General features: G+C 41.6%; 1 protein-coding gene across 2 annotated transcripts in view; it reads left to right on the top strand.

Annotated features, from left to right (window-relative positions):
- Positions 1 to 736: 736 nt before the first annotated feature.
- The window catches only part of RASGRF2 (Ras protein specific guanine nucleotide releasing factor 2), a 134,676-nt gene continuing 109,824 nt past the window's right edge, over positions 737 to 25,588 (top strand). For both annotated transcript variants that reach the window (XM_075078783.1, XM_075078782.1), the window contains exon 1: positions 737 to 1,153. In XM_075078783.1, the coding sequence (XP_074934884.1) occupies positions 869 to 1,153 (285 nt within the window). In that variant the 5' untranslated portion in view covers positions 737 to 868. The remainder of the gene's footprint in view (positions 1,154 to 25,588) is intronic.

Genomic DNA, 25,588 nt, shown 5'->3' with positions numbered 1-25,588 from the left:
CTGCAGCGCTCGCCTCCCCCGCCTTGCCTGTAATCGCGGTGAAGACCGGGTTAAAAGTAACGCGTTTCTGCGGTTTCACTTGGTGTTCGCATATTGCTTTTTGCTTCCCTGTGCCACGCAGCTCGAACGCGAAGTTACCCGAGTCTCGCGGCCGCGATCTCCCAGCCCCGCCGCTTTCCAAGATTTTCACTCCAAGAACCGAAAAATCGAAAAACTATCGAGAAACTGACCGCAATGCCCCAAACCACCCAGCGCCTCCCGTCCCGCCCCGTCCCGTCCAGCCCAAGCGCATCGCTGCCCGCAGGTGCCCACATCCAACACCGCCCCCCCCAAATCCCCATGTCCGTCCCCCCCCACCCCTCCGTCGGGGGAGGCGGCCCCGCCGCCGGGGAGAGGGCGGGCGGGAGGGAGGGACCGGGGCGCTGCGGCGGCGACTTTGCTCTTTAAATCGGTCTCCAAAGCGGATTACGGCTGATCCCTCCACGTCAGGCCGGAGTGGCCCGGGGAGTGCAGGGGGGTGGTGGGCAGCTCCCCGCCGCCGCTCCCGCTTTCCTCCCGCGGGGCCCCGGGGAGGCGGCGCAGGGAGGCGCGGCGGGGCGGAGGGACCGGGGCGGGGTGGGGCGGCGGGGGAACCGGGGACGGGGAGGAGGGTGGAGGGGATGCCGCGTTGGGTTTAGCAGCAGCCGCCCCCGGGGGGCGGGCGGGCGGAGCTCCCGGTGGGTGGGTGGGTGCCGCCCGTGGGTCCGTGCCGGCGGCCGTGGAGCGCTGCCGCTTCGCGGCGCGGCCGATACCGGCGGGCTGAGCCCCCGCGGAGGCTGCCCTGCGGCGGGAGGGAAGGAGGGAGGGCGGCATCAGGCTCCCGGCCACCATGCAGAAAAGCGTGCGGTACAACGAGGGGCACGCCCTATACCTGGCCCTGCTGGCCCGCAAGGAAGGCACCAAGCGGGGCTACCTGAGTAAGAAGACGGCGGAGACCAACCGCTGGCACGAGAAGTGGTTCGCCCTCTACCAAAACGTGCTTTTCTACTTCGAGGGTGAGCAAAGCGCCCGGCCCGCCGGCATGTACATGCTGGAGGGTTGCAACTGCGAGAGGGTGCCGGCTCCCAAGGGCTGCGCCGCCGGCAGCGCCAAGGATGCCGCGCTGGACAAGCAGGTACGGCCCGACGGCCGCCCCGCTCCGCCGGGCAGGGGAGGTAGGGTGGAGGGAGGGATGGAGGAGCCGGGGAGGAGGGCAGGCAGGCAGGCAGGGAGGGAGGACTCCCGCCGTGTGAGGGGAGGGCGAGGCGCTGCAGGAGCCTCGGCCGTCGGGGCGCTCGGGCCGCCTCCCCTCGCATCCCCCCGGGAGGATGGCGGTGACTGCCCCCGGCCCCCGAGCCCCGGCCTGGGGAGGGCCCCGCTGCTCCTGGGACGCTCGGAAGAGCAGCAGCCGCTTAGAAAGTGAAAAGGCCAGCGGCTTTCCCATCCCATCTAATGACACTTTCTCCCTCCCTCTTTTTTTTTTTTTTCCCAACCCATCAGTGTCTGCATGCCTTATTTCAGTAGCATCTCACAAACTAGGTGTTTAGTCATTTGATGCCGACGCTTCTGCAATACAGCTCTGCATTTCCAACCAAACTTAGCGAGTGCCAAAGTACCAAAACAGCAGAGAGAGACCCTGAGGAGTCACCGAGTCCATCCCTGGGCAGCTGTGGGAATGCTGCCTCTCTCAGTGATGCTGTGAGGCGTATCAGGCTCTCAGCTCTCCCTTAGGGACCCCTCCAAACACTGGGCCGGTGGCTGGGAGATGGGGGTGAGTGTGTGCCCGGATCTGCAGCCTGCGCCACTCCGGAGAAGTCAGCGCGTTCTTTGCCAGGCAGGTGTTGCAAAGCCCATCGTGCTTGCGATGGAAATGGTGGTGCAATGCTTGAGCCAGCTGTTGCATGGCTTTCGTCGGGCGAAGAATGCTGGAGGCTTTGGTGGGATTCATTCCCGTGAGGGGTGGCGGTTCATAAGGTGTGAACTGCCAAGTTCACCCCCAGAAAGCTGATCAATTTGACAGGCATGTGTCAAACAAGTGAGTAGTAAATTGGTTGTAAATACTATCTGTGCATTACATAATGGTGAAGACAAGGGCACTGTAGTTGTTCAGTGTAAATAGAGATCTTAACCACACACCTCCTGTTGCCTCATGTAAATTCTTGATCGTATTTGCTGCCTGGCTGAAATTCATTTGAGTCTGCATCTGGCATGCCCTAGTGCCCTTCTCCCTGCATAGGAGAAACCAAACTGGTGTGGAACTGGTTTGGAAAAGTTTGGGTAGCTGTAAGGAGGGTGGTTTTGAGCTGGCTGCAGGCGTTCCCTGCTGACGGCGAGAAAGGGATGCAGACCTAAGTCACCTCCTGAAAACTGGCACATCCACGTGCTACACTAGTGTTGTAACTTTGCAAGGAGAGCTCAGAGCCTTGTCTTGCATTTGTGCTTTTTTTGCCCATTTATAACACATATGCGTCTACTTAGGTAGCCTTTGAGCTGGTAGATAAGTAAGTAAACTTACGGAAGTTGGGATGGTTGATGGTTGTAGTTATGTCATGTTCGTCTGTCAACAAGCATTCTTGCTTGCTGCTTTGAGGCATGTTTTTGTAAGCATTGATAAATGAAATACAGGAGGATTCCCTAGAGGAAATGAAACACGAGTATTTCGCTGTCTGCTTTACATTGGTTTAGTACACTTGTTTATCAGTAGTGGTGTTAAACTACAGCTAGGCTAAGAGAACTGTGTGAAAACAATGCCTTTGCGTATCTGTTCTCTGGGAATCTTAAGTTGTGCTTTTATAGTAATGAATGTCTGAGTTGTTTGTAATTACATTTTGTGGTGCAGAGACAAAATAATTGCAGGGGATGAAGCTGAATTTTGCTTTGCTTTAAACATGAAATACGTTCACATTTTTAACAATAGCAGACTGCTGTTATGGAGGCAGAAGAACACTTTTTTTCATGGGATCCTACTTTGAATTTTCAAGGCAGACCATCAGAAAATACCTTTTTCCCATTCACCTTTCACTTGATGCAGAATAAAGCTTTTGAGTATTAGTAGTTTTTACAGATATTTACTCATTAAAGTGCACCCTTGTTTGTGCATCCATACAGACACAAACCTTTGCTAAGGTGTACAGGAAACTCCCTCAGTGACTAAAACTGATCAATCACAAGAGAAAAGATAAATACTTGAAAATTATACAGTCCTTTTTTATTCAGAAAATATGCTCATATTCTTACAGCTGTAAAGCAATAAACTGTGAGCCTTCAGTTTATTAACAGAGGAAGACAAAGTTATTTTTATCAGATGATAGAACTCGTTGTTGTACCTGTTAACTACTGGCAGTGTAAAAATACTGCCTAGGTATAATTTGCTTTGATTTAACCACAGAAATAGATTAATGGAATGAAAAGAATGGGAAGCTCCATGCCAGTTTTTGAAGAACCAGATCTCTTTTCTCCAAAAGAGAGAGAAGGAAAAAGAAAATCCCTTTTAGTTTGGATTTCATTTACCTAGCGAATTCGGACATCAGAGTAATACATGCCATAGAATTACACAAATGAGGGAGAGAGAGGAAGAATTAATCCCACCACAGAGCTTCATCAGCATCCTTTGAATGGATAGTCGAAAAAGCCATGCATTTTCTTTAAGTTATGTAACTGAGGAGTATGGAAAACACATACAGAACGAAAACATTTCGTTTTCCTTAGTTTGCAGATCCTTTTGATTTTAGTTTGAGTTGTTAAAGGAATGCGCATCAAGCTGTACACCAGGTAAGAACTGTGCTGAGAAGTTGCCAGAGTTCAGTGGGGAGAGCTTTGGAGCCGTACTTCCCTACACAGGAGACTGTGTTTCAGTCAACAGATGTGTTAGGTTTGGGTATCTATCTCTCAACAAGCCCAGCAGCTGAATGGTTTCACATTTATTCATGACTGGTGCTGTTATGCCCTTCCAGCAGTCCATCATGAGGGGATATTAAAGCATCACAGGAATTGTACCGCCGTTTTGTGGAAGATGCCAAATGCCTTCATAAGATTTGCTGTAATATTGAAGTATTAAGAGATTGAAAAAAAATTGCAATGACAGAATGTGCTTTTTGTCTTTGCTATTAAGAGATTAGTATGTATTTTTTTCCTTCAGAAGGATATTTGCTTCAAAGCAAATTATTTTAAAAGTACAGCACCTTTCTTAATATTAACAAACTGCATAATGCGCAAATGATACTCTGGGAATATGGGATCAAATCAGATATGTTGCAGATATTAAAAGATTTGTAGGGAGAGTTTTATTTTTAAAGAAAAGTGTTTTGATCTCCCTCAGATTTTAGAAGAGTTTTTGTAAATGCCAAACAGGTGTTGCTATCCGCTGTGATTTCACATTTCAGAAGAAAGACAGACTTATTGAAAGAACAACAATGTGGAAGAAGCTGAGTTTCAAAACAGCAGATTAGGACATGAAAATACTACATGTGAAAAGCTTCAATTCTGATATTAGTTAAACTGCTTCTTCCTGCAGGAGCCGTAGGCTGTAAGTAAGTGCAGCTCCCAACAATTCCTGCACTGTGACAATGACAGTCTTGATGAGAATGAATTTCATCTTTTGTTTCAAAAACTCTGGAAAGAGAATGGCTTTGTTTCAGTGAGTGGCTAGTCTCTTTCAAAAGTGAAGTAAAATGCCTAAAAATTATGCTTTCTGCAGTGTTTCGTAGGAGTCTGGCACTTGTTATCCAGCAAGTTCACAGATTTTTTTTTTCACAGACTGTTGGAAGCAAAGAATATAGGAATGTTTGTTTATTATTGTTATTATTATTATTGTCTGTATTGGGAGGAGGCCTGTATGTTTTCTTTCATAACTGTGGATTGAATACATGGAAATGTTCTGATATAGTTATTAATAACTTAGTGTATTTAAGCTTGTAAATGTTATACGATTTGAGTAGAGACTATTCTTTGTATCTTGCCTGCAATAATCTTCCTCCCACTTAGCAAAATTAAAAGCAGTATTAAGTCCATGTCCCCACAGATTACCAGAATCCAATTATTTGATTTTTTTCTGCTTGCTGTATCTCTGTATTTATTTTATAAAGAACATGGTGATTTTGTGGTGTTTGAAACCTCTCTATTTTACATACATTCCTTGAAGTGATAAGGCAGGCATATGCCACCAACAGCTTTTGCTGTACCTCTCTGCTAATTTAGTATATATAAAACCTAGCAACAGCGCTTAAAGGTCATTTTTTTCTGAAGCTATAATGAATTAAAAGTTAATCTCATCACTGTTATTGGGTAATAGAACCCGTGTTGTTTGGCATCCTGTGTCTGTTATATGTAGTAGATGGCTGAGGAGTGGTGTTAGTTATCTTTTTGGCAAGATAGCTTGCCATCTTCAGGTGCAGTATTGTCCATGAATCTTTCTGCTTGCATGTGGGCAAGTTACTACGTGGGATGTTCCAGTGCAAAAGTCCACCAGAGATGCCCATGTTTTTGGAATTTCCTGCAGTGTTTAAAAAACAATAGATTAATTTGGCTTCTCACTGTCTGAGAATAAAAAATATTGTTGGATTTTTTTTCCCTCCAAACATTTTTTCTTTGGATGGACTACCTTCAGCAGAGGGATCTAGTTAAAAAAGATGGTTGGTGGGAAATTTTAAGATATTACTGCTATTGGGATTAGTGGTTTTGTAAGACCTTCTCGTGAAAGAGTCTCTCAATGGTTCGTGCATGAAGACAACTCTGGGGCAACCTGCTGTTGTTTACTTTCCCAGGTAATCCCTGTCCCCCCACCATCATTCAGTCACTATCATGAGATGATATAGTTTGTGGGCACATTCATCAAATACATTGGTTCAAACCAGGTTGATATGCATTTAAGGAGTGACTGAAAAATGAGTCACTGACATTGTGCTTAAGGCGAGCCGCAGCGAAGTGGTTGCCTCTGGCTCTTCGTGCAGAACTGTAAAGTGAATTTACATTGTGCTTTCTGGCCTAAGGCAACAAGCGGTAAATAAATAGAAGAGTGTAACCCTTGCGATCTCTACAGGGACTGAATGTTGCTGTTTGATAAATGTTTTGTGTTTACCTACTTGCTTAGTAACAAGCACATTTCAGGGATAAAGAGAAGAACAGAAAATCTCATGGCCATGTTTACTGCTATTTTGCCAAAATTTGAGCATTTCATGCTAACTCTTGAGAACATATGTTTTTGCTGTAGTGTTACAAAGTGGGCTGTTTTCCCCCCCAAACCTTTGGCTCCCTTAATCCACATTAAGTGACTTTGGTCAGGGACTGGAGACTGATCCGTTGTTTTCTGTTCTGGAGTGTCTGTCACACTTGAGGGCAAAAAGCAACAAAAGACACTGCTTGAATATCTCAAACTAAAGAGTAATTAAAAGAACATTGGGAGTGATGGTAGTAAGACCAGATTTTGGTGAGACAAAGTATTTTTGAGGAGAGACCATAGGGTGAAGCCTGTATCATTTCCCTGTGAAGTATCATAAGATCCTGAAATATTACAGTATGCTTTAACAGAAGTGCATACTCCTTAACTAAGTTATTGGAAAAATAATTAGATCCCAAGGCAAATGACATTTGGCAAAGGCTTATTTGTGGAGTTGCTGGGAAATCCTTTTAGCTAACAGGTGAAATGTCAGTGACTGAAAGACTGGAAGCAGGTTAGAACTAAATTAGAAATGCATCCTAAAGCATAAAGACCAAAAATGTCACAGAAACACTTTTATCATGTAAGAATAATGTGCTCTACTTTCTTAACCTAAAACATCACACGCAGGCTGTGCAAAGTGACCAGAACCTACAACAGCAGTGTAGCTCACTCTGACAACATGGATACTCAGATTACATTTAAAATAAAGTATCATAACAGAGTGTCTTTCTTCCACCAGCCTTATAGTCAATGCTATGGCTTTTTTTCTTTTGACCCTTTTGTTGCCAGACTTGCATTGAATTTGCTTGATCTGTTTAGTTCCTCAAATACAAGAGGAAATTTGTAGAAAACAAAAAAATTCTGAGCACAAAAATAGCAAGTCAGTCCCTAATCTACTGAATAATTATACTCCATTTATCTTAATTTGCCTTTATTTAACTTTTAAAATAGATTTGGTTTTTTCTTCTTCATCATCATCTAAGCAGCCAGTGAGGCACGTACCCTGTTTTCCGGTCACATGCTACCCGTTTAATCTCACCATGTGCCTGAATAGAAGATCCAGGCAGAGCTTCTTCGATTTCTCTGGTAATATGGCAATTTTATGACAGTCTTTATATATTCATATATTATGTGTTACAATGCCATTAGTAGTATTATAGCAGCATTTTTGATATCCACTTGCTGAGGATTTTCCATCCTAAGAATCTGCACATACAATAAAAGCTGGCACAGCTCTTCAATTTAGCCACATAGAATTGCCAGTCTTGTTTTGCCACTTGTAATATCTCTGCATTACTGAGTAGTTTGTTCAAAGAGGGAAGGGATGGGGCATGTTTTGCTGCAGCCTATTGTCATTCGTGGCGTGCATGTCCATACTGCATCTTGAGCAACAGCGACATCCAAGCCAGTTGGTAGTGAGTAATGCATATGTAGAGAGCTGATTGCTGCCGGACCCTCTGCCTCAGTTGCAAGCAGGGCACTCTACATAGTGTCCCACTGTGTGATTTCCACATACAGTGTAGTGATTGACACCAAAAAAAAACCCCTTCAGTGCAGTAAATCGTTAACATAGACCTCATGCAGCTCCTGAAGGTAGTGAGGTCTGAAAATATCAATCCACTGCTTTTGGCCGATCTTAGCAACAGATTTTTGCTGCTAGCAGTAGCACACTTCTCTAGATCCACCACTTCAGAGCAACTTTGGTACTGTGGCTGCTGCAGAGTCTGAGGCAAAACGAACCCATTTTCAGTGTGAATGTTGTAAGCATTCTCACTTTGTGCTCCCTAAAGTGGTGATGGACTGGCCAAATTTAGGTACTCTTTCATAGATCTGCTGGGGGGGTGGAGGTGGGTAGATTCTGTCTGAATTGAAAACAATGTCAGTGTTTGCTTTCTGGCTGATTGTTGATCAGCCACAGCAATTCACAAAGACAGTGTCATCCGCCTGTCCATACACTTGAAGCAAAATGAGATACCACATAGTACCTCTTTTTCTGTCTACCAGCCGTTACTGATGCTGAAGATTGAGGGATGGGGTTTTTTTTTTAAACACTCTGCCTCTGTACTAAAAGTCTAGGAACATATGCTTACAATCTAGCTTCCAATGTTTTTTTTTTGACTTACCAGTCCCATGGTACAGAACCAGTATATATAGAAGCAGAGGCTTCCCCAATTTAATCCAGCCATTTCAATATCTCCATTGTATTTTCCATGAGTTCAGAATTAACTGAGTTTTGTTAGGAAGTATTTATAAACTGCCAGTTTCGAACAGAGCTGTATTGTCATAAGCTATTTTACTTCTACTTTTTTACAGTGGAAGCATTTTATTGTGGCAGCTCTAATCAGTTGCACTAATTCTTTTGAAAAAAAATGGATTGCATTTTTAGAGTTAAATGCTGTAACTAGTGAAAAGAATTTGGCATTATATTCTGTTTCTTCTAGTTCTCCCTTTCTTCTCACAGCACTGTGGAACAGTGACTTTTGTCGATTTTTGCCTTTTGAGTTTTTGATTGTGGTACAATGGCTGAGTAACCGAGATTCACAGAATCACAGGTTGGAGGGGACCTCACAGATCATCTAGTCCTCTGCTTAATTGTTCTGCAGCTTTGACCTAGTGTGGTTCAAGTTCCTAAATTACTGCAAGATTTCCATTGCACTACAGTGTGTCCTTTGCAATTTTTTGAACTCTGCAAGCTCATTATATTGTTTTTTAAAAAAATGTCGCGCCTCTATTTAGCGTTCTTTGAATAAGTCATAAACTCCCTGTAAATGTTGATATACTTGCAGTAGTGGAATGTAGGGTAGGACGCTACTCATGCAACTTTAGGTGCCCCACATGAGCTAGGTCCTGTTGCAGACAGTAGAATCAGTGAAGTCTAGAGAACTAGTCACCACATCCTAAATTAGGTGTCTACATTGGTTAAACCGAACAGACTCACCAACTCTAGTGACTAAATCTCAGCTGGCTGTTGAACATCCGGCTCACATACCTGTGTTTGGGCTCCTCAGATAACATGTTCTGCTGCCATCATGGGGAACGTCTGTTGGTTCTTCACCTGGCCAGCCATGAGATTTGAGTGTTCATGGCTGCAGACAAAGTTCTGAAATCTCCCATGCTGGACCCTAAAACGTATGATATTATTGCTGTTTTCTGTTTGATGGTTTAGGTATGTGCTGGTTCCTCAAGTATTGGAAGTTTAGGATGACTGCAGGTGACTGCTGGTTCTTTTTCTTTCTGCTTTCTGTCCACTGCCTCTCTTTTATACAAGTTGTTTCTATTACTTCAGCAAATGGCAAAGGTTTCATATTCTTTGTAATTGTGGAGATTGTGTTCAATGACTTTGACAAAGTGTCTCTGATGTCCTCCAGAAGAAAATCAGGAATTTATTTTAACCCCATGCATTCATAGATGCTTAGGCATGACAAGAAAATTGCAACTGAAAGTTTTGCTTTAGTCATATTCTCTTTCATGTGGCACTCAGAGAACAATTTTTAGAGAAATATTAGAAATGTTTCTCCCTAATAAAGCTGTTGAGGAGAATTTAAAATTTATGGGCCACCTGCAAAGCTGTCTTAAGAGGAAGATGGAATAAAAAATTGACAGAAGAGTGGAGGGATCCAACATTAAGATCTGTGCAATACCATCACTAGTCATGCAGATGTTTGTACAGATGAAGGGAAGAACAGTATTAAAGGGCACTGAGGTGATAGTAATTGCTGTTGCATTTGATATCTTAAGTATTTTTACCTATTCCTAGGGCTCGACCAGGAATATCAGGCAAATGAGGGCTCCTGGGATGGTACTCAGCTTTATGCGGGTAATTTGGCAGGTATATTAATTGTTTTGGTGACTGTGAGGTCTTTTGGTTGTAGCTTTCTTGCTCCAAGAAGTATGTGATGACTGAAGGGAATACTGGGTGAGCTGTGGAACAGTGACAGGGAGAAGATCCAGAAGAATTGGTGCTTCCAGACTCTGTAATCTTCCAGACTTCCACAATCCAGGAATATCCATATTTGTGCGACAGCAGATGCAGCGTAAAACCTGCTGGAGAGGTGCCTGCCTTCTCCCTTTGGCAGTTATCCCACAGCAGGATACGAGCTAGCTGCTGCTGCTGCCACCATGCCAGCTTACTGTGCCATGTAAGGTCCAAGGGCTGGAGCAGAGTCTCTGGTGCTGCGGCTGCTCCTTACAAGTATTAGTGCATGTTTGTGCATGTTTTCTGTCTCTTTTGCTTTCCTGTGAAGTCTGAGATGTTGTGTGCACAGAGTATAGGAACAGGCTATAGGGATGCAGGATTAAGAAGGCAGCAGTCAGAGGAGGACAGAGCTAAGGCTTTTGAGCAGCCCAGCAGTCACTCTTCTGTGTTGTGATGTGCTTTGCAGTTCCAGGATATCTGTTTCTTTCCTGAGACTCCTTTCTCCTAAAGTATTCAAAAGAAGAATTGCGATTAATATCCTGAAGGGGGTTATTTTCTATAGGGCTTTTCTGGTTTTCCCCCATGCTTTTCTGGGCATTTGTAGTATGTGAGGGATGAGACTGCAGGAAGAGAAATACGATTTCATCGTAAAATCAGAACACTGCCATGGGGCTGGATTCTGTATTTTGCCTACCATCGCTGTGAAACATTGCACAAATCACATCCATGAGGTGTTTTATGGTAAGCATTCCTTGTTTTGGGGACCCAGCTTGGCACAAGAGCTAGGCATGTGGAGGTAGAACTTACCTCTGTGGAGGTAGAACTGTTCTCTGTGAAAGTAGTGGTCAAAACAAAAGTACCATTTAAATACCAAAGGCTGATGGTTTTTCAGATCTGGCATGCAAACTGAGTTGCTTCTGAAACTGCTGAGTTTTACACTGACCAGTAATTCCTTCTTACCTCACACACTGTTGTGAAAATAAATGTGTTAATTCTAAGGAAGTATCTGAATGATGCCATGAGCAGCGCTATAGACATCATGTAAGAAGTTTCTGAACTCTCCTGATTAGTCTGCAGTACTTAAAGCAGAGAGATGTGCAGTCAAGATTCAAGATAAAGCAAAATATTAAATTCTGTCTCGCTTAGATGCGATAAGTGAATCATGTACTAAAGGACTGCAGTCATTATGCTTGCACACATGGGGCTAATTAACAATGCACAAGGCACCCTCAAATGTGGTGCTTCTCCTAAACTCTGTGTACCTGGCTTTGTAATCTAATGCCAAAAACTTCAAAAAACAAACCAAACAAACAAAACTGCCAAAAACCAAAAGCCCAGACCAACCAGCAAACCCACCAAAACAAAAAACAACATGAAATTGAGGTACAAATGCATGTAAAAAAATGAAGCTTTTTGACCCAAATGATGACGTTATGGAAGCAACCAGATGGAAATAATTTGTTTTGGTGCATATTTGTTATTGTAGTGGGTGCAGGCTTGCAGGCCCTGGACTAGGGTTTTTCTCCTATTTTTGCTGCCTACTGCAGATGGAAGTTTCGTAAGTGCATTACTTGGTGGCCTGAGGGAAATTGTAGCTCACTTGTGTCCAGTATTGTACAGTCCAAAATGTGCAGCGACCTGAGAGAGCTCCGTCATCAGCAGTATGAAAATTGTTGCAGACCTACAGAGAAGTCATATCTGCACCACATATACTAATATTAAAATGTTTCAGAGGGCGATACTCTTCCCTGAATGCTGCACTGCATTCTTGTAGCTTAGCAGCAGATAACTTGGCTGCATGCCAGCCAAGTGAAAGAAGTAAAGGCAGCTACTCAGATGTACTTGACAATTGAGAGTAATGCCAAGTGGTTCCATGTGAAATAAATAGATAGATTTACCTTTCATAGAGGGAAAAAAAAAAAGGCAAAAAAAGCAAGTATCTTCCCAGGTCTTATTTTAATAGGTTTTCTTAAAGTTCTTTGACTTTCTGCAAGTACCACTTTGGTTTTTTATTTTATTTTTTACTTTTCTGAAGACATCTGAATGTGTGTGTGTCTTATGAGTGCTCATAAGCTGGGTGATCTGGGGTAAAAGGATGGTTATTTGGGTTATGTATGTCTTGGGAGCATTTGCTTCCTGAGCACCTCACTCCCCGTGGCCTTCTGGTGAACCAGTTTCTTGACTGCTTTACTTCTGTGGTAGTAAAGCAGGCCTAATACTGCTTCCCATATGCTAGCATATGGGTATCACCATCTGCATGGGGATATTTGTTTATCCTTGCAGTGTTTTAGGGTGTTCATCTGTGGCTTAACGGGTGAACACGAAGTTAGCCCTTAGTTACTATGTGCGTGTTCTGCACAAAGGAAAAGCATGTGGTCAGACCTGCAAAGTGCTTAATTCTACAGCTGGGGTATTAGTCTTGTAATTCATGACTTTATTTCCCTCTGCCACTGAGATGGTGGGTACATCCTGAAGATTTGTCCTTTCAGGCAAAATGCTCTTGCTACTCTCATTGACCTAATTTGTTCGACCTCTTGTTTCAGGAAGTTTGGTTTTGAGGCACTTAACTTAAATGGAAAATAGTTTCTTTCCTTTTTTTTTTTTTTGTTCTTGTGAACGAGTTATTTGTCATTTTAGCAAGTCGTCTTAATACTACTTACGCTAGCAGGGTGTTTCTTCTCTGTCAAGCCCTTGGAATTTCATAATCACTGAAATTCACTGCTAGGCTAATACTATATGGTTATACACACATTTCGCTTCGTCTTTCTGGTGTCCTCCTCTCTGAGTCTTTCCCTTTGGTGTTTGCTTTGCCTTGTGTAAATATCAAACCGCTTGTTTTGTTTTGTCTTCCTGGTCTGGTTTCTGCCCCACAAATATTAATTCAGTGCTTCTGAGTTGCCTTGTGTGCGCAGTGCTGGGAACACTGTATGAGTTTGCTTAGTCTCTGTGCTCCTCTCATTCAGATCATACTGGAAAATGCCTCTATGTGCTAGCAAGACGGAACCCATGAAGAAAACCAGGTGCCTGTGTAAGACTTAATTCATCACTTTTGTTCTTTCTCATGGCTTCTCAAATGCATTGTGTCCTACTTGTGCAACTGCTTCAGTAGCTTCCAGGGGAACAACATTTTATTTCTTGGTCTGCTGAGAGATCGTGACTTTCTACTGTTGTGTTCAAGTTGGGTGGAAAAGTATAAGCAACCAAGTCTTCTTATTCTGACAGTGGTGTGTTGCACAGGAGGTTACTTGAAAAAGCGGAAGGGTTCATGTACTTTAATCAGCTTCCATGCAACAAGCTTGGAAGACAGCACCGTGGTGTGAGCCCCAAAGAGCTGTTGTAGAGAGTGTACTGCAAGGTGAGGATTATTCCTGTGAGAGGACAGCTGTAGTATTTGTAATCTCACTGACAGTGCTTGGTGATTGTCTTCATGTGGCTTCTAATCTGTCTCATGCTCACAGGATGGTTAACCATCCCACAGTGCCCACAGTCCACTTTGTGAGTCAGCCCCTTTCTTTAACTCATGTCTTGGCTACTTGGTCTTGCTATTGCCAGATTTCCATACATTTAATTTTCTGGGTCAGGTACTACGGTTCTAGGATGTAGGGAGTGTGTAACACCTCAGGTGGAGACATAATGAATTGGCTGTATGACAAGTGTAACAGTAAATGTTGGGTCTGCTTTAAAAGGCTTGTAGAATAAGCTGAATGTCCAGAAGCAGCTCTAATGATCTACTTTGCAAAGGTCACACAGCAATTCCCAGTAATTTTGAAAGCAGTTCCGATTTTTTTGTTTCTAATGTTGCTTTTTGACCTCTGTGGTGGAGTGTTAAGTAAGAACAGCAAAAACATGCAGCATCCAAGGCATCTCATCTTTTTGAATTGTGTCTTTTCATCTTTCCTAATATGTTTAGATGTTTGGACTTCGCCTCCTTTCTATAATGCCTCTATTTGGCAGTTATCTGCAGTAAAAGTAGATTTTTAAAAATAGAAATTACTCCAGTTTTATTTAAAAATTCAAAATTTTCTGAATTCTTGAGTGACTCAGGAACAAAAGTCTCTTTGACTTTGAATCCATCCATAGTCTTTAATCATGTCTTAATGCTGTCCAGTGGTATCCAAACATTTTGCTTGAGTGAACCTCATATCATAGACTTGAAGGCTTGAAGGCTGTAGAATGGTTATGGTGACTGAGAGAAGTTCCTGAAGACTGGAATAGAGCAGATATCACTCTTATCTTCAAGGAGGGCAAAAAGGAAGATCTGGGGAAGTATAAGCCAGTCAGTCTCACCTTAGTTCCTGGGAAGGTGATGAAGAAAATCCTCCTGGAAAGCATTTCCACATATGTGAGGATAAAAAGGTGATTGGGAGCGGTCAGCATGGATTTACAAAGGGGAAATCATGCTAGACCAACATGATAGCCTTCCACAATGAGGTGAATGACTTGGTGGATGAGGGGAGCGTAGTGGTGGTCGTTTACCTCAACTTTAGTAAAGTGTCTGATGCTGTCTCCCATAACATCATCATTACAGACAGATGACAAAGTATGGGTTAGATAAGAGAACAGTGATGTGGGTTAAAAACTGGCTGAACAACCAGGCCCAGAGGACAAACAAAAGATGATGTCGAACCTTCTCCCAGGACATTTGGTTCTAAGACAGAATTGCTGGCCCAAATGTTAGGATTGGTTTTTGTAAAGGAAAATTGCAAGGCTTTCCACATCACTGTCCTACATTTTCCTCTCTGCTTCCTGTCAGGAAGTAAAATCACAGGTGAAAAAAAATATATATCAGCACATTGTTTTAAGTTGCTGTGCAGAGATCAGTCTTACTTTTAGCTCTCTGGAAGAGATTTACTATTGGCTCAGCATCTTAGCTGATATGCTACTAAGAGCCATAATAAAAAGCATTCAGAGTTTCTAAGAGTTTTCTGAAAAGTAAAAAGAAAATTCTTTCTTTTTGTGCTTGTGATGTGCTTTTTTTTTTTTCCTTTTACATGCATTAGTGCAGCATGTATGGGGCATGTATTTTCTACTTCAGTCCTTTCCTGTTTTCGGGGGGGGGTGAGGTCGTTTTCTGTTTAATCATTTCCCATCTGATTTAAATTTGCAGTAGTCATTCTGGTTTGGCAAACGTTTAAATTGTAGCAGGAAAAAATTGTGCAACTAGAATAAAAGCAACTTCAAACTTTTTGCTCTAATGAGCAGAATGTGATATAACTGTTGCTAACTAAAGCTGAAGCCTTTTTTCCTTCTATTGAGGTACTTGGAATACATCCATAATTGAGCATTTTTCTGCTTTTGTTTTCTCCTTGTGCTGAGCAGTAATAATATTTACAAAATACTTAGTTTTGCTACCCTGGGAAATGTAACATAAGTTTGGATCTTCTTCAGGCTGTATTTATTATAGAGGAAAAAGGAAAGAGGGGAAAGGGGCTGTTAAGCTTTAGTACATTAAGGAAACTGTCAGAAGGGCTAGTGTTGGCTCTAGTGTGTATAACTTTGTTATCCTTTTTCTTCCTGAGTTTCCCCTTATCCTTTACTTGTCTGTACTGTTTATTCAGGTGGCTTTTTCTTTTTTTCTAATCTTCACCCCCTGGGATATATTTGGGGAATACCTATCTGGTAGTGAAGCTGCATAATGTATAAAACTGTAACACCCCTGAGCAAAGCTAAGTATTGTAAGGGTTTATTCCTATTCCACTTACTTCTGTAAGAACGCATGAGTGGTGATCCTTAGACCAAAAGCATAGAAATAAGCATCTCTCCTTTACCATGTGTATCTCTGATATATTTTCAATGGAGTGGATTATTTAAACTAAGTGACTTCAGAGTTTAGACTCTTCTAAATATATCAAGTGGGACCAGGTGCCTGATCTGCTTTAATGCCATGTACCTTTTATTAGGGGTTGATCAGCTGCCATTTCCATTTATATTTCCTGATGTTCTTTCTTGATTCAAGGTTATTTTTAAGTAACCCGGGTCAGGAAGGATATGAGTGGGGTGGAGTGCTGTGGGAAGTGCAGACAATTAATGTAAAACGTATTTGGAAGAGAGTTTTGGGTCCTTCCAAAGAAGTGCATTCAAATGTAATTGACTCATTTGATTAAGATCATTATAATGAAAATGATTTAAAATGCTTATCAGAATGAGGCTTACCCTCTTAAAAACCCCTGAATGTAGCTATTGCAAATTATTTAATTATCCCTGAGTGATATCACTAACAGTATCCAGTTCTGCATGTATTGTATATATAACCTGAAGCTTTTATTATGGGTTAGTTGTGTCATAAGAATGTCAGTCTATGCTAATTTTTAGTTGCTATTTGGGATACTGGAGTATGTCAAATCTGCTTAAAACACCAGCAGTTTTCCATGAACTGTTCCGAGAAAAGCACAAGGCTACTAAGGTAAAAATATGGAAAGTTTCAGCCTACAATTGTTGGCACCCTGACTTGTTTTCAACTTTGGGATTATGATGTGGCACAACAAGAGCATGACATAACATAGTTTCTTGCGTGTTTTTATTTTTTTTTTAAATTAAGGACTTAAAAGTGAGCAACAAGTTTAATGAGATACTTAAAACCTATATTGTCACTGAGGATGGGCATATCTGTTTACAGTGTTTATGTTGAACAAAAACTGTCTCATAGCAGAAATTTTTATGGTTACAGCTGTCAGTAGACTATAAAAACCCTTTCTACCAGGAAATCAAGACTGGCACTAAAAAGTCTCAATCTGTCTTCTCTTTCCTTGTCTTTCCCTTTTCCTCCATCAGGTAGCTATACTGGAAATCTTTGATCTTTCATTGCCTTAATAAAGTAACCTTCAAGGATTGAAGAGGATTTAATTAAACTTAATTAAAATTTAATTTTTAAATTAAAATTTATTTTAATTAAATTACAACAGACAAGAATAACTGCAGGTTTTTATTATGCAGGTGGCATTAGCTGTTCCTAAAGCTATCTCCTCCAAGTGACTGAGAAAATATGTGGTATTGTATACTGTTCTGCAGTGAATGGATTCATGTGTTGGTCAGAGCCTTGCTACCCCAGTGCTGCTTTGATGTCGTCGTTGTGTTGGGCAACCTGTGAGTTTGTCTCTGTTCTTGGGCGGGTCGGTGTGAGGACAATGTTGTTTGTGTATACGGCACCAAAAATATCCAAGTACCCTTAGCAAATAATCTCTTCCTGTTAGATAGTAATAGCAGATTTGTTTAGCAGGTTTGATGCATTAAAACCTCTAGCAGCCATTTGGGTGTACAGAATGCCTTCATCAATTTCAGTGCCCTGTGTTAAATACTCAGAGAAGCTAAACTGGAAGATACCGCTTGTAGGTGGAGCAGCCAAAGCTGTGTAACTGTAGGCGTCTTAGAGCTAGGCATACTTAGCTTACCATACATAGACACAGGAAGGCACAGTAAGATATAGCAGACATTCCAGATTGGATTAAATGGAAGTGTTGGCACCTGTTAGCATAATAAACACAGAGTAGACAGCAAAAGTCCTTGTGATCAGTAAAACAAAATATGCAATATGGACTTAGAAGCATGGAGAGATGCACTTTTTTTGTTGTTGATGGTGTTACTAAAAACTGCTCTGAGGATGTCCTGAAGCTTAGCACTCGAAATACTTGTTTTAAAAACTTTTGCTGAATTAATTTTTCTTGTGTACTAGTTAAGCAACAATGGCTTACTTTCCGATATTAATTTTAAGTTGTTTCTGGAGCTGAAACATATTAGGGTCTCTAAGTGAATTCAGCTGTCTTTAAAATATCTTATTTTGCATGTAATTAAATATTACATGCAATCTAATGTATTTGCTATTATCAAATATTAAGGATATTAATATTTAGAGCATGGCAATAAACCCTAAGTTTTTGGAAAATTCCTAAGTTATGTTTCCGAAGTACAGGTTTTCTTAACGCTCCCTCATCTCCCAGCACAGCTCCTTCTTACAATCCTGAAATGTACTTCATGAAAAGTACTTCATAAAATTTAGTTCATTAAATGTATTTTATGAAGTTTTGCCTACATAACTCATATCATCAGGGACTTCCAAATGTGGTGGTAATAATTCCTACTTATTGTACTTGGCAGTCATTACGCACGAAGTTGCTCAGCTTTTTTTAAATTAATATGTAACTTTTCTATCCTTAACACAGGTCATGTTTTAAAAATAACACTTGCAGATCTGCTTTATGGTTAGCCACATTACTAGCAAGTGAACTAGCTTTTCCAAAATCAGTTGGCAGCCAGCAAGTATAATATGATTGCTTTAAGTATATACTATCATCTAATGTGTTTAAAAAAATTTTTAAAAAAAGTCTTGAAAACTTGCATTAAAATTGGTTCCCTAGTCACACACCTACACTCAGGTCTGGAAACTGATGTCTCGTGCCTTCCCTGAGATGTTCTGAAGGTTGCAGATCATTAGATAACTGGCAGTTATGGCAGTCTTACCCAGCTAGATGTTTCACAATAAACAGTAAATCTTTGAGGTCCCCTCCTGATTTTCTGTATTCTAGTTATGTATCTTTGTGTTGATATGGATAAATGCTCTTGCTTTCTCTTAGTTCAGTGTGAACCCTCACTGTCTTCTTGAGATGGTGCTGATATCCTACCTGTTGAGGTATTTATCGACAATTTATTTGAGAGCCTTTAAATGCTGACGGTTGCATACGGCTAGAGACCCTTCATTTTAGAGTGTTTTTCATTATAATAAACAAAAGGGATTGCCGTGTTTCTGTAGTGATGTCATGTGGTGCAATCTGTTGTTACCAGATAATGTTTACATCTTGACTTCCTAGCCTGAAAGACGAGTGAGGTCAAAAATACCAACAGAGATATGCAACTCAGTTCTGTTTACATGGCTCAAGGCAGAACACCTGGTTTAGCTCTGTGGATGAAGAGATTTATCACTGTGGTGTGGATTGTACCTTTTAAAAAATGCTTAGGAACCGAGAGCACTAGACAACTTCTGAAGAGCTGCCACACACTTCAGGTGTCAACCCTTTCTTATAAATCAGGCTTAATTACATTAACAATTACATTAACAATTTTTACATAATTCATTTTACAGAATCCTAGCTTTGTTCCTGTAACAACAGCAAGAGTTGAGTATTGATTATATCATAGGTTTCAACATAAGCTTGACCACCGTAGACCAAAAGCCCAATCTCCAGTCTCTCTTAGTGTCAACAGCTGATGACTTGATAAGTGTATCGTAACAGGGCATGTGTGATGCTTTCCACAAACACTGTTGCAGGCTTTAGCAACTTGCTGTCCTGATATCCTGACCTGAAGTTCATGCCTTTGCAGTCAACAGCTGTTTTTCTTCTTTTGAATCCCTATATACTTTTAAAGTCTCCAGTGGCTGTTGCACGTAGTTTGAGGGCTCACTACACATTATCATAAAGAAATACCTTTTCATTGTTAATCAGTACCTTAATATTGTACTGTTCAAGGCTGATGAATATGCCCCAGCTTCACGCCGCTGTGCTCAACCAGTATGAAGGTGCACAGCCTCACGCAGCAGCACACAAACAAAACCTGGGCGTTCGGTGCACACAGACCAACAGACACAGGAACGCTCAGCACTGATGCAAGCACAAACACTACCAATGGCCTCATCCTGTTTCCCACTCTTGCTGATCAAGGTGAAAGTCTGTTAGTGGGAAATTACACATCTTTACAATATGGATCCCTCCAGAAATAGTCTAGACATAGTTCATTGAGCAGGTAGCTCTTGGATCCTCTTGTGTCCAGTTACCTCATGCACAGAAGTGCAGACACACACAAACGGGTCTCTCCACAGACTCCCAGCCTTTAACGCCCCACCAGTAGTTGGCCTGGACCTTCTGGCCCCTTCAGTATCTACCTCTTTCAGTTGTCTCACTCACAGAGACTCAGCGATCCAGCCCAGGCTTACTTCTGCATTGACAGCTGGCTGCCACGCGACTTCTGCTGCTCCCTGGCTGGTGTGGCTCCATATTCACTAGCAGTGCAGTTGCTGGCACCACAGACACATGGATGGGCCCCTGTGACCTGTGGTCCAACTCCCAGTTGATGGCTCTTAGAGCTCCGTACATACACATGTACAGGGTCCACTCATCCAGGAAAAAAGTTAGAAATGGAGTCTAAGGTGAAGACAGGAGAGACTGTCGTGATCATGCACAAGGCATGGACAGACAAATGTACTGGCCAGACCAGCCTCTTCTATCAGCTTACCCCTGTATTTTCTCACACTTACCCTGCCCCAAACCTCCTTGATCCCTCCTTTTCCCTGCCTTTGATTCCTCCTCTAGTTATCCCATAACAAGTCCTGTACAATCCCAAAATGCTCTTCCCTGCATCCCATAACAAGTGCCCTGCTCTTACAGGCAACATTCTCAGCCTGAAAGGTGATCTGGAGAGCCTTTCCACTGACTCATCTGGATGGGTTTCTCACAACAGGTTCTCATATCTTTCCCCCCTGCATTTTCTTCCAGGCTGCAGAACCCAGTGTGTATAACCATCGCTGTACTCAGGAACCATTCTACACCTTTCAGTTTGTTTCATGGCCTTTGTCTGTAACTTATGGCTCTGCTCTGCCCTTTCTGAGATGGAGAATCATAGCATAATAGAATCCTTTGGGTGGTAAGGGACCTTTGAGGATCATCTAGTCCAAACTCCCTGCCATGCAGATGTCCCTGCAGGGACATCTTTTACTAGATTTGGTTGCTCAAAGCCTCGTCCAACCTGACCCTGAACACTTCCAATGATGGGACATCCACAATTTCTCTGGGCAACCTGTTCCAGTGTCTCACCACCTGCATAAAAAATTTCTTCCTTATGTCCAGCCTAAACTCACTACAGACCCTGGTAAAGCCTCTCTCCGTCTTTCTTGGAAGCCCCATTTATATATTGAAAGGCCACAATAAGGTGCTCCCCAGTACCTTCTCTTCTCCGGGCTGAATGACCCCAAATCCCTCAGCACTTCCTTGTAGGAGAGGTACTCCAGCACTTGGATCATTTTCATGGCCCTTCTCTGGACCTGTTGCAGCAGGTCCATGTCTTTCTTGCGCTGGGGACCCCAGAGCTGAACACAGGACTCCAGATGGGGTCTGATGAGAATGGGGTAGAGGGGCAGAATCACCTCCCTCAACCTACTGGCCGTGTTTCTTGTGATACAGCCCGGGATACGGTTGGCCTTCTGGGCTGCGAGTGCACAATGCTGACTCATGTTCAGTTTTTCATCCACCTGTTCTCCAAGTCCTTCTCCTCAGGCTGCTCTCAATCCCTTCATCTCCAGGCCTGTGTTGATATTGGGGGCTGCCCTGACCCACGTGCAGGACCTTTCACTTGGCTTTGTTAACCTTCATGAGGCTCACATGGGCCCACCTCTCAAGCCTGTCCTTCTGGATGGCATCCCATCCCTGAAGTGAATTGAATGCTGCGCTCAGCTTGGTGGCATCAAGCTGGGATGTACCTAGCACTGAAAATGCAGTTTGGTCATTTATATACATTATGGCATAGGGCCATTTTCTGTTTTGCTCCCCTGCTGTTCCCAGAATGTCTCTCTGGTCAGTACCAAGCCACAGACCTGAGGTTTTCTCTTACAGCCCCAAAGCCTGAGTCGTGCATAATCAACTCAGGGCTTGCTATTGTGCATGTAAAGTACAAATTGTCTTTTACCAATACTTCTTCTATTTACACTAAATTTCAGCTGCAGTTTTAACACTTGATTGGTCGATACTGTAAAGCTTTCCTGTATGTATTCAGAGACAGTCTTGTTCTATGCTACCTTGAATAATTTACTCTGGCAAGAAGACTTTGTTTTGGACGTAAGATGCTATGTTTGGTTTTGGTTTTTTTTGTTTGTGTGTTTGGTTTTTTTGTGTTTTTTTTTTTTGGTGGGTTTTTTTTTGGTTGTAGAGGAAAGGTGGCTTAGAAGTTAAGAAAATATGTTGCAGTATAATTAAAATGTAGTTATTATTTTTACTATAGATTTACCTGTCACAAACATAACTTATGATATATCTACATTTCAGTCACACTTATGACTGAAGTTCGCTATTTCAAATTCCTCTTAATTCTAGTTCAGGTAGCAGTCCAGTCATTACATTACTAGATTTTGTGTGACTAACTGTGTGGGCATTAATTCAGTTTGCTTTATGCTTTTTTAGTTTTATTATAGATGGGTATTCTGAGTATTTTCTATTTTTTAAAGTATATAATAAAATTTGGTCAAAGTACACTGTGAAAATTTCTTGAACTACAAAATAAAAATCTCACTGCTAAATGGAAAAGCTGCTAGAATGTAGTTTTCTGTTTGTTTTTAAATAAAAGAAAGGTTAAATGCATCTTATGCACACACAGAAAAATATATTTACCTTAAAAATTAATGTCCCCTTTTGTTATGAAACTATTTTGTATGTTTAAGTGATGGTGTGGGAAAATAATTGTTTGGCATATTTCAATTTTATGCAATGTATCTGATTCACATAATTGACCAGAAGAATCTTTTGTGTGTCATTGCAGTTCTGAATAATGGTCGTATGTGTGCAAACAGACACTGAAGAGGTGGTGATCCTGTGTCAAAACCAGTTCATTAGCTTCAGTGTAAGTCTTAGCTGTCATCATTACTAGTCTGACAAATGGTATAACATAATTTTAGTAACAAGGCCAAAGCCTCAGGTTATCATTCCTGTGTATGTAACTACATGAGCAGCACAGTGCTTTTTTCGAGGGGAATAGCGAGGAACCTGGGAAATTTGGACCAATGCGAGCTGGAAGTATGAGACAGTTAAGTAGCCTCCTCAGGACCAGATTCTTTTTGTTGTTTAAATTACCTGCTGTAAGAATTTTATGCTCTAACCTGAAATGAGCTCTTTATCACAATGCCTTTGGGGTCAAGGCTGTGTCAGTGAAGGAGAAGGTTTTGCCACACCAGTGTTATGAACTGTGCTTACGCCCCATAAACAGTTGTTGGTTTTTCCAAGCTCTGGTGTTCTGCACACCGGAGTGGAATGGCATTCACTTCTGCAGTGGCATGAATGTGGGCAGGAGTGTTTTAAACTACTCTGTCTTAATTATGACCAGTACCTGTTCAGCTAGTGCATTTGGTATCCCTCCCATGCTTTAGCAATAGTGACTTGTTGTGTGGGTTGTAATGGGCTAGGAGGGGCTGAGCAAGATGCTAGGAGCTTCTTGTTCCACAAGTTGCTCATAAGTAGTCCTTCTGCAGAGATTGTGTTGCGTGATGAGCAAGGCCCTGTTGGTCTGGGAAGAGCTGGGTAATATGGCCCCTAAGCAACAGAAAGAGATGAAGTTGCAGAAGCTGTTGAGAGCACCACTGTTCATTACTTTACAGCTTTGTATCATGGTGAAACTGGTTGTGGGTCCCAGTTGGCCATGAAATGTCTGATGCTTATCCTCTTCAGATGTTTTGGCTTACATAGCTGTTAGCCAGTGCTGGAGATAGGTAACTGACCTAGGTGAATGCTTGCTTTGTGCCAGTATGGACATTTAATTACTAAATTGACTGGCACTTGTTTTACTCTTAGGAAGTTCCCCTGTTATATATATTAAACAAAAAAAGTATAATATTTTTGTGTTTTAAAAAATCTTCACAAATTGATACAAAATTTTATGTCATTTCTTTGATGCTTTTTATAAGTCAGCATAATATGTAGCATACAGTATTTATTTTCTCTAATATTCAAGGATGGAAAAAGTTATTATAGCAGGTCTAGTAGCAGGTGTAAGATACAAAATCTCTTTTCTTTAAGGTGCATGTATATTGCATCATAATTTTAAACATGCCTATTGACATGTGTTTGCATTTGTTTTATGTTTTGTGGTTTGTTTTTGTTTTTTTTTCCCAGAGGTAATAAATAAAATCTTCAGTACCTTTGAATAATGGGTTTCTTTCTCATGTACACTGAATAAGTAGTGAATGTCAAGTTTTGGCAGTTTCTTTTTGGTTTTTGCAATTGAGTATGCGATGCAAACGACTGGCTTCAGACCTGCTCCTCAAATCTGCATGCAGGTCATTTTAAAACCTTTTGAGATGAGGGCAGTGTATAGCGGAGGTGGTACAATGAAGGGGTTAAGCAAAGAGAATACTTATTTTTGTGCTATGACCTTAAGCATACTATGGATTTTCTGTGTCTAGAAACATGTTCAGGAGTTAATGCAGGAAGTAACAAGGCTAAGATGAAATAATGGGTGCTGTTAGCTGGAGTTGCATCAGTTTAACCTCAGTGTAAGTGAAGTCAGGGTCAGATCTAAAACCCTTAAGTCCCTCTGCATTTAACTGAAGTTTTGCCATTTATTTCAGTCATGGTAAGGTTTCAGCCCATCAGTCATAATTTAGCCAGCTAAATAAGAGGACAGATTATTAGGAGTTAAACACCCACTATTCTTAATTATTCTAGTAGAGCCAATAGTGCTGTATGATCACTGCTTTACAGAGGCATTTTGAAAATCTTTATCCCAACTCTCTGTCTAGCTATGTAAATAGCTGTGTTTCGATTGCTGACCTTCTTAGCAGGACATGGTGTTTTCTTGTATTCGAGCCCCAAATTATACTGGGACATCTGTCACCTTGTTATATTGCAGACTCGCCTTCAGCTTGTTTTGTTAGAACTCTGCTTTATAGCTGCTTTAGCTTAATGACATTATGATTACTTTGCTGTGTACTTTAGAAGAAGAGGAATAAATTGCTCTTCAGTGTTTCAAATCTAAATGGCAGTGATTTAGCTGGAGCTAATAAGTTGGTGTAGATTGGTACCTATGTCATGAAAGTTTAAAAAATGATCTGATATAAATATTTACAAGAGATAGGTCTCAGTGGTAACTTGAAATATATCAAAAGCAAAGCTTGAAAAATTTAGAGAGCTGTGACACTGCTTTTAATATTAAGATTTGCTCAACAATTCAAGCTGCTGTTGTAATGCAAAAACATTGCCATTTTAAAGATTGAGAAGTTAATGTGGTTAGCTGTGCTGCAAGAAAAAATTATGCACATTCCTGTTAAGAAAGGAATCATCTCCTTGCAGCACTGGTGGTGTAAGTAAAGCATTTACATACTGTGTTCTATAATAGCACATGCTTTTCTTTTAAAATTATTAGAAGGAAAATAAACTCTTGCACCTCAGTCACAGACTAGCCACTGACAGCAGCCACTAATAGCAGCCACTAAGAGTTGTGTTTTGGAAATCGTATTGCTCGTTTGCAGGACCTTCCCCCTTTTTCTGAATCATTTAAGAACTGACAAATGGCTATAGCCACCAGAAGGGTAATAGATAGGTGGCTAAGTTGAGCCAGGGTGGCAAAACCTATAACCATAAGGTGTGATGACTTGCCATGCCCACATGCTGTATGCCGTTGATATAGGAATTATTTTATAGCACTGCTATACTGTGTTTTCACCCAGCTATTTTTGAGAGACAGTTGTATCTTGTCTTCACAGATCCAACAGTGTTTTGTTGTAAAGAAACACAGTGAAAACAGAATAAAAA

This window comes from Phalacrocorax aristotelis, chromosome Z (assembly GCF_949628215.1).
Source record: "Phalacrocorax aristotelis chromosome Z, bGulAri2.1, whole genome shotgun sequence".
NCBI lineage: Eukaryota > Metazoa > Chordata > Aves > Suliformes > Phalacrocoracidae > Phalacrocorax > Phalacrocorax aristotelis.
Note: the sequence above shows the minus strand (reverse complement) of the source record. Positions and strands in the feature narration are given on the sequence as shown.